Raw genomic sequence first — 17,288 nt, 5'->3', positions numbered from 1 at the left:
CCATCCATCCATCCATCCATCCATCTATCTATAAGACAAATGCAGGACCTTGAACATTAGGGTTTAGAGTAGAACTGAAACTCAGTTTGGTCAGTTTTGGCCTCCTGTATGCCACCAGGCACATCCATCTGGGAGAAGATCCCTGGACAGATCCAGAACATGCTGCAGGGATTATATATCCCATCTGGTCAGGGAATACCTCAGGATCCCACAGGAAGAGCAGGAAGACGTGGCTGGGGAGAAGGATGTCTGGGCTACTGGTTAGCTTGCTGCCACCATGACTCACTTCAAGATAAGCGATATAAAATGGATGGATAAATGGAGACGAGTGAGCTGTGCTTTATTTGCTGAATACACTCTGTAGAGGGCTGTATCAGGTAAAGATGGTGTACCAAGCGGCTGCCTTTCTAAAACCGGTGCTGTAACTACATGTAGAGTGCAGCACGGCGGAAAGCAGAGCGCAGCAGCTCGGCTTTTTACCGGTTTTAACATACGACATCACATCACCCCGATTTTAGCTTCTTTGCTCTGGCTCCCTGTTCATTTTAGGATTGATTTTAAGATTTTACTGATCACTTTTAAAGCTCTTTCAGGTCTGGCTCCTAGCTATTTAACAGAATTATTAACTCCATACGAGCCGACCCACGTGCTCAGATCCTCGGGTCCTTCTGACCGTTCCAAAGTCACAACTAAAAACCAAAGGTGAGCGGGCTTTCTTCATCAGAGCGCCCCGACTCTGGAACAAGCTGCCCAAGCAGAAAAATCCCACTTTTATAGACTTGCTTTTATATAAAGCTTTCTATCTTACCACTCCTTTTTACTCCTTTACTTTTTATTTTTTAATCATTTTACCTTTTATTTTCGGTGTATCTGAGAATGTCTTGTGATTGTTCCTGCTCTGTCCCTCATTGTTTTTTCTTTTAATGTAAGAATAGTATTTCGCCTTATGGCATCATTCTCGTTGTGATTAATTGCTCTCTGTGGAAGCACTTTGTAAACTGCTGTTTTTAAAAGGTGCTATGACGGTGTGTGATGGAAATAAACAGTCAGAAAAGAAGACTGAAGGAGAGAGGAGTTAACAAATAGAATAGGTAGTGTTAACGCATACAGTGGTTGGATCTGGAAAGAGGTCAAACAGTTTAAAACAGAGGAAGGAAGAGATCTTAGATGGTACAGAGGGAGGACAAAGCTGTACTGAGTGACTCACCAGGACGTGTGTGTGTGTGTGTGTGTGTGTGTGTGTGTGTGTGTGTGTTTTCTCATGTGAGGCCATGAGACAGTGGAAGCCTCAAGAGTGAGTCATACAGTGTGTGTTTTTGCATGTGTAAATAGGTGTATTTTATTTTTGTGTCTGCATGTGCGCTACCTAGGCCGTGGTACTGTATTTCCCTTTTTCATTAAAAGTGTCTACAATGTGTTTTAGAGGTCTAGCCTCTGGAAGTGACACACTCAAACAAACAATGCTAATACTGAAGGACATGCATGGGGAAGAGAGAGAAGCAGTGTCTGTGTGTGTGTGTGTGTGTGTGTGTGTGTGTGTGTGTGTGTGTGTCTTTTATTTTATTGGCTGGTACAACTAAAGGTACATTTGTTTGGACAAATATAATAAAAACAACAAAAATAACTGATAAGAATTTAATTTAAAAGCTGATATCTAGAATAGAATAGAATATAATAGAATAGAATAGCCTTTATTGTCATTGTATATAATACAACAAAATTAGACTGCATCTCCTATTGGTGCATAAAACAATTAAGAACAACAATACAAAAAATAACTTAAGGACAATAAAGGTAGAAAGGCATAAAAGGTATAAAAATATCACAAACAAGAATAAATAATTGAAATGGCATGAAAATATTGGAATATAGAATAAATATACATGGAAAAGGAGGAGAATGAGGAGGAGTGGTAGCATAAAGAAGTAATGTTATTAGATAATATGAATATAAATATTATTGCACTATAAATATTATTATATCTAGCCATTTCCATGTTTTTCTTGATAATGATTTTGGTTATTATCAAGAAAACCATGTTAAATGTCTAGATTTTAGGTTCTTATCAGCTATTTTTGTTGTTATCATTATATTTGTCCAAACAAATGTACCTTTAGTTGTACCAGTCATTAAAATTAACAAGAAATTGAAGAAAACAATGGTCTAATATTTTTTTCCATGACTGTAAATTCTCACAACAATACACACACATCTTATTTACTTCACATACGTACCCAGTATGGTAGCCATGTACTGTAGGATTTGTAGGACATCTTCTTCTGAACCGGAATTTTCTAGAAATGGGCACTTCTCCTCTCTCTTCTCTCTTCGCGTCTCATCACTGCCTACTTCCTGACACCTGTCAAAGATACAAACCAAATACACTCAGGGTAAGCCACGATTAGCCATGAGATGAGAAAATAAGAAGACCTAATAAGGTGTTAATAAGCTAAAAAAAAATTGTTCCCTCAAGATGTAAGGTGGATGATTTTATGTTTTTATGTGTATACATGCATATTTTATTTTGTGTGGGCAGTACATTTTATTTATTTTATTCTATTTTAATTTATTTTATCTTATTGTATTTTACTGTTCTATTGTTTACTTCATCTCTTTGTATTGTGTTATCTATTTATTGTTGTGCAGCACTTTGGAAACCTTGTGTTTGCTTAAATTGTGCTATATAAATAAAGTGGATTGGATTGGATGATTTTTGTGTTTTTTTGGGCCATCAGACTGTATAATATTCCAAACTGTGCTGTCACCAGGATGTCTTTGGGATTATTTCTTTATAAGAAAGTAGATCCATTTAAAAAAGCTCTTGACTGTTGTGGGTTACTCTAAATGACAGGGAGTTTTTTTCTGGCATTGCTAAAAGCCATTTTCCAGTGCAGTGAACCCTATAAATCAAACTCTATTCAATTCCATTTTCTTTGGGTGGTTGCAAAAATCTCAGAGACAATATCTGCATGGATAGTTACTATAAAGTCAGAGTAAAGTGTATACATTTTTTTTGTGATTTGGATGAACTGACACTTTAATAAGCCTGTGCAGGTTTATATTTGTTGGTCACCGAGCAGATCCAGTGAAGCAGCTGGAGAACAGAAAGGCAGGGAGTTGTGCCCAAGGTCACCTCCACAGTGGTAATAAGGAATGAGCAAGTAATGCTCTTTCACTGCCCACACAGATTTGTTTCAGTCTGGGAATCAGACTAGACACCCTCTGGTCACAAACTACATTTCTAACCTCGGCGCCACTCATGCATGTACGGGTCCAGCAGATAGAATATATTTTAATAACATGTATGCTGATATTGTGAAAGTAATTCTAAAGGTTAGGGTTGTACGTTTTTAAGTGATTCTAGTTGCCTGTATAAAGCTGTGGAACAGCCTATCTGTCCAGGTCAGAGCTGCACAGTCTGTTGAGTACTTTAAAACATTATTAAAAACCTATTTATTCTCCTTGGCATTCAGTCCAAACTAGGCAAGAATCCTTGGCTTTTTTACTTTTCACTTTTATTCTTTTATTTCCTTTTTAACTCTAAATCTGTTTTTAGATTAAGTTCTCATTACTATTTTATTGTTTTTTAGTATTTTATTGTTTTCATTGTTTTTATTTATTACTATATTTGTGTATGATTTTTATTGTATTTTGTATGTACAGCACTACAGTGCACTTAAATGTGCTCTATAAATAAAGGTGGTAACACTTTATATTAAGGTCAACATTAATTAGTTGCTTATTAGCATGCAAATTAGTACCTTATTGGCTCTTAATTAGTCATTTTTAAGTACTTATTAATGCATTATTCTGCATGGCCTTATTATACAACCAGTAAGCCATTAACTAAGAGTTTTCCCTCAGTAACCTCAGAATTATTGTTTAGTAGTAAGTAAGAAGCTGTTGTATATGAGTTACAATCTTAATATCTTAATCTTAATATGCTTTGCTTTGTATGGACTTTATAAGGTGTAAGTACCACAATAATAATTATTCCCCCCTAATAACACTTAATGAATATGGTCTGTTCCTACATAACTACCACCTTATAAAGTCCAAACAAAGCAAAGCATATTAAGATCGTAACTCATATACAACAACTTCTTACTCACTACGAATAAGGAATAATTCTGAGGTTACTGAGGGGAAACTCTTAGTTAATAGCTTACTGGTTGTATAATAAGGCCATGCAGAATAAGGCATTAATAAGTACTTAATAATGACTAATTAAGAGCCAATAAGGTACTAATTTGCATGCTAATAAGCAACTAATTAATGTTGAATATGTGTACCTTTATATAAAGTGTTACCATAAACTTTGACTTGACTTGACTTTTTACAATCTATTATGGCGCTTACGGTTAAAGACTTTCTCCCTATACTTTTATTTTCAGTCGATTTGATTTGCCAAAAGTGAGACAAAGGGACAGTTAACACAAAGATACATTTTAGTGATAGCAATATATATACCTATCACAACAACATTGTTATCATGACTTTATTTGGCTACAATAATTGTCTACTGAAAATCTAATACTTTCAGGAATGCTCATTATCATTTAGTCCAAAGTCACTCATTCAAATCCCTAAAGAGACACACAGGAAAACAGTGTAGCAACAATTATACTTCTCAAGGACACAGAAAAATACCTTCACCACAAAACTAATATGTTTCAAAATATGATTTCCTTAAAGTAAACCAGGTGTCAGTTCCATGACATGAATCAAGCAGAGACAAAAAGAAAGAAACTCCCAAAAATCCAAAGAGGTCCTAATCCAGTGTCTGTATTTGTATTCAGTTTGTGTTTCATGGACAATGTTAGTACGTGTTGTGTCTGGCAGAATTTTCTGTACTGAGTTTGAATGATTTGAGGGACAGGGGCAGATGAAATAAGTGAAGGAGTGTATCTATACTGTATGACTCTCTGTGTGTCTGTGTGACTGAAAAAGACGAAGAGGAGAAGTATGAGGGGGTGCAGAGTTAGTGCGGGGCTCACAGAGACTGAACAGGTGTGTGACAGACAGAGAGACAGAGAGACAGACAGACAGACAGACAGACAGACAGACAGACAGACAGACAGACAGACAGACAGACAGACAGACAGAGGTGAGGAAATAAAGGCAAAGGGGAGAAAATGAATGATAGGGATGCTAAGACAAAACAGCAGGTAGACAGCAAGTGACTCATGGAGATTAACAGAAAAGGACAGGAGTCAGAAAGAGAGACTGACGACGAGCAAGAGAGACAGTCTTACCTGATCTCTTGTTGTCTGTAGAATTGTAGAGTTCGCTGCAGAGCCTCCTGAACAGTCTGTGTCTGCAAGAAGAAGTGGAAATATTAGACAGGCATTTGTGTAGTTCTGTTTATGCAATTACAGCTCACATATTCAGTGATTTCCAATAAAATCATTGAAATATTACACATTGATGGTACTGTAAATAGCTCACATCTTATCCATGCTGTAATGACCTTGGAGAGCATGACATACAGTTGTGCACAGACTTCCTGCACACCAAACTGATGTGTTATTTGCAGCCAGGACACATTCATATACAATAGTCCTTTTTTACCCAACAGTTTTTATGTGTCACAGCAGGAAAAACACAGGGGTAAATGGAAACATTTGCAAATGACTGAAATCCATTTAGCTGCTTCATTTTCAGGATCCTGGTATTTTGCATGCTGGCTCACTGTCACACTGTGTGGTTTACGACACACCTGAATAGCACAGAGCCAGTATTATTATTTAAACGTCGAAAACTGCTGTGAAAAGACATCAGTCATTGAAAAAATATTAGACCACCCTTGTTCTTCAATTTCTTGTTTAATGCCTGGTACAATTAAAGGTACATTTGTTTGGACAAATAAAATGATAACAACAAAAATAGCCCATAAGAGACATTTTCCATGGTTTTCTTGATAATGATTTTGGTTATTATCAAGAAAACCATGGATAATGTCTAGATATCAGCTCTAAAATTAAACTCTTATCAGTTATTTTTGTTGTTATCATTATATTTGTCCAAACAAATGTACCTTTAGTTGTACCAGGCATTAAAATGAACAAGAAATTGAAGAAAACAAGGATGTTCTAATATTTCTTTCCATGACTGTATAAGCCTACAGAGTTATGATGAAAACCAAAAGTGGAACCTAAACTATTTCTTCACATTTGTACACGACGCAGCGACTTGCGCATCTTTTATAAGTTTAATCTCGACCTGAAAAGTAAAAAAAAAAAAAGTAAAGAAGTAAAAAGGACAGTGGTGGAAGAAGTATTCAGATCCTTACTTCAGTAAAAGTACTAATACCACACTATGAAATGACTCCACTCCGCTCATTTTAACTACCTAATAACCTTTTAAGTGGTTTAATTTATAAAAATGGGTAATAATTTTAAATGTTTCATGTTTTTCATTTTAAATTTTGACCTGAAAAGTAATTAAAGCTGTCAGCTAAATGTAGAGGAGAAAAAAGTACAATATTTGCCTCAAAATGTAGTGGAGTAGACGTATAAAGTTACATAAAATATACATAAAAGTACCTCAAAATTGTACTTTAAGTCCAGTACTTAATAAATAAGTAAATGTACATAGTTACTTTCCACCATTGCTACCTGCCTCTTCTAACTTATACATATCAGTTAAGAGTCCTCCTTCAGACACTGTATGAGGATTATAGGGATAGTTTTTGTGCATTATTGTACAAAACTTCAAGGTTTTATTGATCGGCCCTAGGTGGCACTGTCGTGGCAGTCTAATTTCATATTTGGTACCGTGGCCACACTATAACGCTTAAGGCAATGAAATTCATAGGGGTGGACTGGCCCCTGTAATGCACACACCCCGACGGCAGCATGCCCCGACACGCGTGTACTGCGAGGGCCCGTTCAGTACTGCTTGCAGTCCTAGTTTATTTTGTATTTGTCAGTGTCATGATAAAAGAGTTCTACTAATATCCTAATGTTGGTGGGGGAAATTCCCCCATCAAAACAGATATTATTTGTATTGTGTGTATGTTTGTATTTTGTGTGTGTGTGTGTGTGTGTGTGTGTGTGTGTGTGTGTGTGTGTGAGAGTGTGTGTGTGTGTGTGTGTGTGTGTGTGTGTGTGTGCGTGTGTGTGCGTGTGTGTGTGTGTGGCATATTTTGCGTAACTGACAGCCTAAGCTTGAGGAGGCGGGTCCAATGTGATTATCTGTGATACGGCTTTAGATGCAAGGCTGTAGTGACAATACTAGAACACAGTGTGCCAGCTGGAGAGGTCATTCTGAGGCCTCCGCCCACTCCGGACAGATACAGGAGTAATTTTGTGTGTGTGTGATTGTATAAACTGACAGAAAGGGGACAAGAGAGAGCGCGAGAGAGAGAGACTACTGACTTGTGGGGTCGTAGAGCAAAAACATGAGACAGTGCATTTGTGTCAGTCAGCAAGTGTTTTAAAGGTGAACATAGTTCTTTCACGATCAGGTTAAATAAGGCTAAGACATCATATTCAAATTCAAATTCATATTCATCAAAATGGAAGTATTAGAAAATAATAAAAATAATACTGCAAATGTCAGTGGTGGAATGTAACTAAGTACATTTACTAAAGTACTGTACTTTTCACATCAAGATTTAACATAAAAAATGTGATTAAACATTTTTATTATTTTATTTTGACGTCACTATGTCAAGAAGTAGGAATGTTGCCATTATTGCGATATGCATTTTTTTTAATCATAAAAAATATACCAGTATTATTATGAACAATACAATATGCCACACCCCTAATTCGTATCACAAATGTTTGCAGCTTCTCTTCTCAGTGCTGACTTGTTTTTCTCTGCATTGTAACAAAAAATATTGCAACAATCAGAGCCACACCTGCAGATACAAAAAAATGTTTTCTTTTAGCTCCAGTGAGCCTTACGTCAACTTAGCAACAACAGGAGTAAGACGGGCACTGAGAGCTAAAAAAAAATACCCAGTGGGGCCACATTTTCACACTCTATTTGTGAGGAAAAACTCCCTGTCACCTCTCTATTCCCCACTTACACGTTTCTGTGAACGTCTAGAACAGAAACTGTGTTTCTCATGACAATCTCTTCTTACTGTCAGTGTCCTTGATTTTAGCTACTCATTTACCACAGAACATGCACATTATAGTGTGTGCACACAAGATTCCTACAACATGGCCAAACACACAGGCATTAACTGTTATCAGCCACACACACACATGCACACATGTGCAAACATACATACATCATCATTAGTCTGCATTGTTGCAATCGCTGGCATGTTTACTGTACACACAATTCGATGCCTCCTCACACATTAATCTCACTCAGTCACACACATACAAACCTGCTTAGATGGCTCACAGCTAATACATCGCCTGGTTGTTAGTATAGATTGTTTAAAACAAACCGCAGTATCTACACTTAGAGGATTTGATAAGGACAATATAAACAATAAAAATTCTAAAACAAAATTATGGGAATTAATTATTAGCATTTTAAATTTCATTATGTAATCAAAGCAACTATGATCCTGTCTAAAGACAAGAAATGGCCTGTAAGGGAAGATTACAATAACAAAATGTTCCATTAAAATTAAAGAATCTGACTAAATTTCAGGTTGAGGGTTTCAACTCTAATTCTTTCTCTTCCTTATCCAAACTTTTGTTTGCTCTGTTTCTTTACATTGGGCGGGGAGCAGAATCTCACCAATACTCTCTCCATTCAGCTTCCTCTGTTGCCCTGCACTGATTTCTTTCCCAGTGAGGTTCGGTCAAACTGTCTGTCTGTCTGTCTGTCTGTCTGTCTGTCTGTCTGTCTGTGTGAATGATGCCTTCCCTTCTTTAATTGCATCTTCCTCCTCCAAATTTCCATTAGCGTGAACTGGTGTGGTCTATGGTCACAGAGGAGCGGGTACTGGTGCTTCAGCACAGTTGGAAAGCTGCCACCACTACTAAAGAAAATAGAAACTCCAACACCAGATGAGACCCTGCAAGATAAAGCCAGCATGAGACTCATCAGGCCTCAGGGAGGAGGAAAGTAATAAAGCAGGTACCAAGAAAACAATTCTGTTGCAATGTGCTTTCTATCAGGATTTTTGGGTCTTTTTTCAGCAATTAATGTGACTGTAAAGCACTGAGTTGTACACAGTATAATGACTAACTAACTAACTAACTAACTAACTGACTAACTAGGCAAAATATTTCACATTTAGCTGCTGTTCCCTTAAAAAAAGGTTGAATGCACTTACTGTAAAAGTGTCTGACAAATACAGCTGCTACCTTTAGTCTATGGATCGATTAGTTAATAAACAGAAAAATCAACTATTTTAATTATCTATCAATTAATCAAGTAATTTTTTCATGCCTCTCAAATATGGATATTTCTTTCAGGTATTTCTAAAAATGTCAGGATGGATGTTCTTCGCTATTTCTGACATTTTATGGACAGATTGATTCGTTGATTAGCGAAAAAATAACAAGCAGATTAATTAATAATGAAAAATTATAAGTTACAGCTGTATACTGCAAAATAAATGTTGTGCAATGCAAAAGAGATGCACGACGTAAACATTTCTGTTTGTCCTTATAAAGCTGGAATTTTGCTTTGCATGGGATTCTGCTTGGACATGTTTGTGCAGCTTTCTTTTAGACTGTTATACAGTGTGTTTACATATGTTTTGATCTGTTTGAACCGGCCTCCATACAGGATTTGAATCAACCAGTCAAATTGCTGAAAATCGCAAATCTGCAAGACGTATTCATAACACCTTTCTCTGTGTTGGTTCAAAGAGACAATTATGTATACCTTCAGGGAAGCATTATTTCAGTTAAATTACTAAAGTGAATTCTGGCCACTAATTGAGGAGACAATTGGGTATTTTTTAAATCAATCAGAGAAAAGCATGCAATTTGTAATCCTTACCTGTAACTCACTATCAACTGACTAATAAAGGCGAAATGCTAAAAATAATTACATCTTGATAATTTCATGACAAATCCATTTGATTTATAAAGAAGCAATCAGAGTTATTTATAACCCTGTTAATTAAACATGTTTTAACTATCTGCACTGATGGTATACTAGAGATCATTGAAGAGGACGTTTAATTATTGGACTTAGAGTAGACAAATAATGTTTTACAGTTTTTTTGTTATATTGATTGTTTTAGAGTGTTGTTTATGTCACTTTTGTAAAATCTATACAGGCATGTTGTTCTCATTTTTTTGAGTAAAGAAAATTACCAATGGAGTTATTAATGACTAATCTCCTCTGGTATGAATGAAAATTTCTAGAGGCTGTATTGATCAGCACTTTCTTTCCGAATTTTATCCCATTTCTGGAAAGCACACAAACTAAGACAGGATGATCACAGCAAACAGCCAACAGGTAAACTCAGAGAAAGCTGAGTGGAGAAATTTCATGAAACTGCCAGCATGTACAGTACAGTAACCAAACTGCATTTGACTAAAAGCAAGATAAATACTGTTTTGTAAAACTGGTCCCTGATAGGGAAGATGTGACCAGAGATTTGGGATGTGGATTTACCAGAAGACACACATTAGCACACTCACACACTTGTCTAACACTTTTCATATTTGTGGCCAACACTCGTGGCCTTTTGATCAGCAACATGGGTCACTAAGCTAATGGCCACCTTCCATGTGTATACACGAAACTGAGAGAGGGAGGGAGACAGAAAATTAATGTTTGCACACATGTAAGTTTGTGCGTTTGTGCGTGTATGCGTGTGTGTGTGTGTGTGTGTGTGTGTGTGTGTGTGTGTGTGCGTGTGTGTGTGTGTGTGTATGTGTGTAGCTTCTGGGTCAGTGTGGTCAGGGTGAAGACAACCACAGAGAGCTTGCTCTGTTCTCTCTGTCACGGTCCGTTGCAGTCAACAACAGACACTGCCACTGCACGCAGCCACTGTGTGTGTGTGTGTGTGTGTGTGTGTGAGAGAGAGAGAGAGAGAGAGAGAGAGAGAGAGAGAGAGAGAGAACAAAAAACATAATAAACACTGTGTTGTGTAGTGAGTGAATATACTATTTATGTGTGGCGATATTGGAATATTTTCTATTACGGCACCATCACCGTAAGTGTATTTCAAAAGTGGTGAGGAGAAATACACCATCTGGCTGCAACGATTTTATCTTAAGATTTAAAAAATAATTCTGATGTTGCACTGACTTGTACTCCAACTCTGCACCCCAAATGCTTGCACTATGCTCTTTCACTATGCCACTGTTACAGGTGGGCATGATCTCCTGCAAAATGTGGCTTTACAGCACTGATGACCTGCTCTGCCCCAACTCTCTGTGATATAGTGAATTTCCTGCTTTACTTGTTGCTATAGTAAAGCTAACCACAAACTGCTGCTAACTAAATGTAGCTGTTTTAGCTAGCTCAGCTAAACACTCGTACATCTGTTCATATTTAAAACAGCAGTGTTTATGTGAATTGCACTTTGAAACTGTAGGGGTGCTCACTTGCAAAAAATACCAATTCTATGTGGTGTTGCATTAAGCTGCTCTATCACACTCAGAGCCCAACACACACACACACACACACACACACACACATTTTAACACCCTTCAGATACTGAAAAAAGACGTTGGATGTTTCCTCTTTCCCTGTCCCTGTGACCAAAGCACAACACCATAATGACCCTTATGTATTTAAATAAAAAAGGCTCCACTGTTGCCCAACTGATGCCTGAAATTGCAATTATAGGCAATCAAAAACATACTTGCACACAGACAGACACACCATTCCACAATGCTAGATACTATCATTATTGAGTGTTACACAAACCTGTCTTTAAGTGTTCCCTCTGCCATATTTTTTCACAGATCTATTAAAGATCAGGGCCAGTAAGAGCTACAGTTGAGATCTAAAGTTGGCTCTCAGTGGCCCTCTCCAATATGCACCAACTTCAGTTTTTAGTTGCGCTGTTGAATTTCATTATTTTTGCGAGCTTGTGCCTGTGCAGAAAAAAAGGCTGACAATCGCTGCTCTCCTACATCAACTTCTCTGGAACATCTACATTATTTCTCCAAGGAATGGGGCCACAGGGTCTGAGCAATTGCAATTTGGAGAAACCTATTCCCACAACCTACTCGTCTGATGAAAACACAGCAGTGCTCTATTATGTGGGGAACCAACAAAAATAAACCTGGAACCCATGTGGGCTCAAAACTCTGAGATTAGAAGCCACAAGTGGAGCAAAAAACTGTTTATCTATCTTTCTATCTATTATTAATCCATCCAGCAATCCATCAACCCCTCTCTGTCTCTGTCAGTGAGACAGTCGTGATACAGACTCAAACGGGATGTGACTGTTGGCATGACGGAGCACTATCTTTGGCTCCGTGGATCAATTCAATTTTATTGCCTTGATTTTCATTTCATCTCATAGACCATAGCTGTTGCTTTTCTTGGAACACAGCTACAGAAATATATGGACATAGTGTTGATGAAAGCCTAACTTATGTTTACCAATTAAGCCCATTTTGGCTTCTACTGGAGAAAACAAATTTAGCCAAAAGGAAGTCACCCTTGTTGCAGTTTAAGTAAGATGAGCAAGTGGTAAAAACATGTCTGGGACATGAAGAAATATTCTCTTTTTAGGTATCTAAGAAGGCCTGTCACCATAACACATTTTTTAGGACAATATATTTTCCCAGAAACTATCACAACAAACGATAGTATTGTATCGATGTCTTTTACTTTTATAACCATATTAGAGCATAATACTTTCATCGTTTTCCACAACAATAAATTTCAAAAATCTTGAGAATATTAAACATTGGAATTGAAATGTGAAAAATAAATATTAAAATATCCTAGATAAATAAAACATAAATAAATAAACTACAACCAAAACAAATAAAATAGACTTTCAGGCTCTGTTAACAAAACATTGAACTGAGATAAACGTCATGTATTATATTATTTTATTATTAAAATAACATATAAACAGATGGAATGGCTGCTTGGGAAATATATATTTTTGCCTCTCAAACATTTACAGCTTTACTTTAAACACAACACAAAAAGCACAAAAAGTCAGGCGTGTAAACGACAATATATTGAGTCAAGAAAAAAACTATTGTGTCCATTTTATATCGAACGATAAGTTCATATAATAACTATCGTGACAGGCCTTTCTCTAACCAACAGGACAAGATTTTTTTGGTATCAAATAAGCATTCTGGTTTCTGTTTGTTGTCCAAGTAGCATTGACAAACCATGTTTCGCTTTGGTTGCATGCAGGTAAACAGTCTGTATGAAGGGTAAAAGAGGCAGAACTCATTGGCCGAAATGTAACCTCAGAACCCATCTGAACTCATCTGACTAGGATTTAGGTTTCATTCGTTTTTTGGGGGGTATTTTTCAGCATTCATACCCAGAGAAAAAACTCGGTCATTGAAGTCATCTCTCAACTTCAACTCTATTCGAGCTTCCAAAGTTGCTAATCAGACTGTAAACAATGATCGTTGCATGCAAGAGGAAGTCTAGGCTCAGATAGTAGTTATCCATTATCAAAATACCTACACCAGAACCCCCAACACATTGGCCTTGATGGGCTCCAAGATTAACCAAGCAATACCCCACAATATTCCTCTTTTTAACCCTTAATATCTCCTCAAAGGAAAAAATATTGTGAATTCAAAACTAAGATACACATTACCAACAATAAAGCAACATTTTTTATATCATCATTGATTCAAATGGCTCACAGTAATGTTAAAGTGTTTGTTAGTCCTGATGGTACCATTGAGAATCAACACCACACTTTGCAGCTCTATCCAACAAAACCAAACAAGCTGCATGAAATTGCGGACAACACAGCTTTACAAGAAAGAATTAAACAATAAGCAAGCCAAAGAGAGATATTTTTCTCAGGAGCAGATACACCAAATATGTAGGAAAACATCTATTTAAAAAACTAATCTTACCCTCTACAGGTAGCCAGCGAGAAAATTACTTTAAAAGCTCACGTTTCTGTTTTTGTTAGATGTGTGAGTCAGCATTTGTTAGATGAAATGTTAACTATTAGAGCTGATGTAAAAAAAATGTATTTCCAAATTTGTCAGTTTGAAATACAGCGTACAAGTGTCCATATCAATGTTTGTAGGCTACTTCTTCTTCTTTTTTGCTTGCTTATTATTATAGCTTATTGAAGATTAAAACAATTTTTATCTTTAGTATTTAAAAAAAAATCTGATTTTACAGTATTCTGCCATCTGTGGATAGTGGCAGAAAATATTTTGCCTGAAATAAGTTTGAAATAAACAAATTCTATCCTATGTCACATCTTTGGTATCTACCTTTCAAGTTGAAATTTCTAATTTGAAACCATTAAAGTACAACGTTGCTTGATGCAGATTCACATTTTCCACTTTATACTTGAATTTGACTTTGTTGTCCAGCTATAGGCTAAACAAGGGCCATATTACAGAAGATGCAATCAAATCCCAAACTGATGTAGCATCACAAAGGACACTGCGATCACAAATGTCCTAATCACGCGCCATCCATCACAATTGCCCTCAATTCTAATAGCTGCTTTATTACATTACAGCCTGTAATACAACTGAGACACACAGAGACAGGCTCTCTCGTCACACTCCTCACATCATTACATATACACAGACAGAGCATGGGCATCTCTCTCCCTCTCTCTCTCTCTCCCTCACAACAACAAATTTATTATATAATCTGCCAGATGATTCAGGGTATCAGAAGTGAAGGATGAAAAGAGGCTTTTTTCGTAGACAGCACACGTCACAGCATGATATGTGGAAAAGACACTGTCTGGGATTTTTGGGCAAGGTGGAATAGCTTGAATGTTGTCTTTTCCTGATCTTAGTGTTCTTCCTCAACTTTGGAGACAGCTGTGTGGGATGGAATAAACACCTCTGGCTGTTTGGCCATCATATTGACTGTTTATTTTTGTTAAATCAATGTCTTCTGTAATCCTCATTCAATCCTCAATCACATAATGTTAAGTTAATAATGTTGAGTTCTAATGAGCAACAAACTAGACCAATATTTTGACAGATCATAGACGAATGCTCTAGAAATGTATGGTAAAACTACAAATTTAGTTTGACTATAGGATCCCTATTGAATAACACAGTATGTACACTGCAAATGATTTGGTTCTTACCAATATTTAAAAAAAAACTCTTACATTTAGAAGTGTTAGATAATTGATCTTGTTTTAAGAGTTAATTTCTTATTTTAAGTGTTATTTGCGTTAACATGCGTATTTCTATATTTAACAATCTTAAATTCAAGAAATCTTGTCAAGTGAAATTATTTGTCCATGCAGCAAGATCATTTCCCTCCGATTTAGTGTTTTTATCTTGTTTTTAGACACCCTTTTTTTGCAGTGATACACTATGCCTTCACGAATGTGGCACTACAATTTAGGAATATTTAATGATATTTCGTAAGGGCACAGTAAAGCTCTTCAGACTGAGCTGCAGGCCTACCGTGGGTGAGGTCAGTCGCCTCAGGCTCTCCCCCAGCGAGTCCAGGTTCACCCGTCTCCTCCTGGTGACCCTCTTGTGGGGTCCAGCGGGTGGCTGCAGCTCCTCTCCCGCCGGGCACGCCGACCTCTCCGCCGGGCTGCGGCCGTTCCAGAGCACCGCTCTGTGGGAGGAGTGGAAGGAGGAGAAGGGGCACCCTCGGCTCTCCTCCGCCGGCTCCAGACCGCCGTCCCCTGCGTCTCCCCCGGGGCTTTCGAGCCCGCAGTCCGAGCCCACCGAGCTGCTGAACGACTCAGAGGAGATCTTGCGCGACGACGAGGACATGGTGGTTGTGAGGAAGAGGAGGAGGATGGTGGTGATGACAGTGGTAGTGTTAAGGGTGGTGGTGGTGGTGATGATGATGATGATGATGATGATGATGCTACAGTCGGTTCCGTACCACGTCCACCTCTACGCCGGGGAGTCATCAGATAGTGAGGGGGGTGAGAGGGTTGGGTGGGTGAGGGGGGGCGAAGGTCTGTCTGTATAATTATGTATGCATGAGATGTGTGTGTGTTTTGCGTGCGCGTGAGATGATGTCCAGGTCCGTCTGTGTGCACGAGATGCGTCTGTCTGCGTGTGGGACTCGGCAACCTATTGAGAGGGAGAGGGGGGGTCGACCGAGAACGAGAGCACTAACGGCACGCAAACATTTATGTAAGGGGGAGGAGGAGGTGGGGGTCTCGCCTCTTAAAAACCGCCCTCATTTACCCCCAAAACAAATCTCTCCGGGAGGACAAGCATTCTCTAAACGATGCTTCAAATTAAAAATATAGGCTATATAATACAAAACCCCTAGCGACAGTAGGCTATTTATTATTTTTTAAGCCTTACATACAGCAAAAGGTTGACTTCGCAAGGCAACTATGTTCAAGCAGACGTTACCTTAACTGACGAAATTGCAAAACAGAAAAACGACAAAAGGTCGCTCCGAAATCGACATGTTGGTCCACCACGTTAATTCCGACACATGTTAATCATTCCTCTCGCAAAATTGGTGATTTTTTTGGCTTCTGAAGAATGTGGCGTCTCCCCTTTTTCTCCTCACTTTGCCAGAAAGACATCCCCAAAGTCACGGCAGATGTGACTGCTTTCCTCTCTCCTCCGTCCCTTCTCCTCCTCCTCCTCCTCCTTGTCCTCTGCGACAGCGGTTCTCCTGTCTGTCCGCCAACTAACCGTCCTCTCATCATTCCTCCATCTTTCACTTGTATATTCCTGTCACCGCTGCTCCGGGCTTTGGCTTGGTCTTGTCTCTTTTGGGGGTCGTCGCTCGGAGTGCGGCCAAACAGAGGTGGCACTGCCACTGACAGTGGAGGAGCGCGAAAAGCGGGAGAGAGTGAGCGCGCGCGGTCAGCCAACAGCTGCACGCACCAGCGATGTTAGAGCAGATCAGAGCTGCAGAGCTCGAGCTGCGAAGTACGCATCAGCGCCCGCTCTGCGTTTTAGTTGGACAACAAACCACAGCCAATCAGAGGATAGCATGGAACTAGATAGATAGATAGATAGATAGATAGATAGATAGATAGATAGATAGATAGATAGATAGATAGACAGGCAGGCAGGCAGGCAGGCAGGCAGACAGACAGACAGACAGACAGAGAGAGAGAGAGAGAGAGAGAGAGAGAGAGAGAGAGAGAGAGAGAGATAGATAGATAGATAGATAGATGTGGTACAGTTAGGCTAGATACAGTGGTGGAAGAAGTATTCAGGTCTCTTACTTGAGTATTAATTACTCCACTACAAGTAAAAGTC

The 17,288-nt window shown here is 38.3% G+C and overlaps 1 protein-coding gene across 1 annotated transcript in view; it reads right to left on the bottom strand.

Moving 5' to 3' along the window:
* gucy1a2 (guanylate cyclase 1, soluble, alpha 2) overlaps positions 1-17,019 on the bottom strand; it is a 56,377-nt gene extending 39,358 nt beyond the window's left edge. The window contains exons 1-3 of the mRNA XM_059330738.1: positions 15,501-17,019; positions 5,256-5,317; positions 2,235-2,359 (exon numbers count right to left, since the gene is read on the bottom strand). Of these exons, the coding sequence (XP_059186721.1) occupies positions 2,235-2,359; positions 5,256-5,317; positions 15,501-15,821 (508 nt within the window). The 5' untranslated portion in view covers positions 15,822-17,019. The remainder of the gene's footprint in view (positions 1-2,234; positions 2,360-5,255; positions 5,318-15,500) is intronic.
* Between the last annotated feature and the right edge of the window lie 269 nt (positions 17,020-17,288).

The sequence above is a fragment of the Centropristis striata genome, chromosome 4 (genome assembly GCF_030273125.1).
Source record: "Centropristis striata isolate RG_2023a ecotype Rhode Island chromosome 4, C.striata_1.0, whole genome shotgun sequence".
Lineage (NCBI taxonomy): Eukaryota > Metazoa > Chordata > Actinopteri > Perciformes > Serranidae > Centropristis > Centropristis striata.
This window is presented reverse-complemented; position numbering and strand designations above follow the sequence as displayed.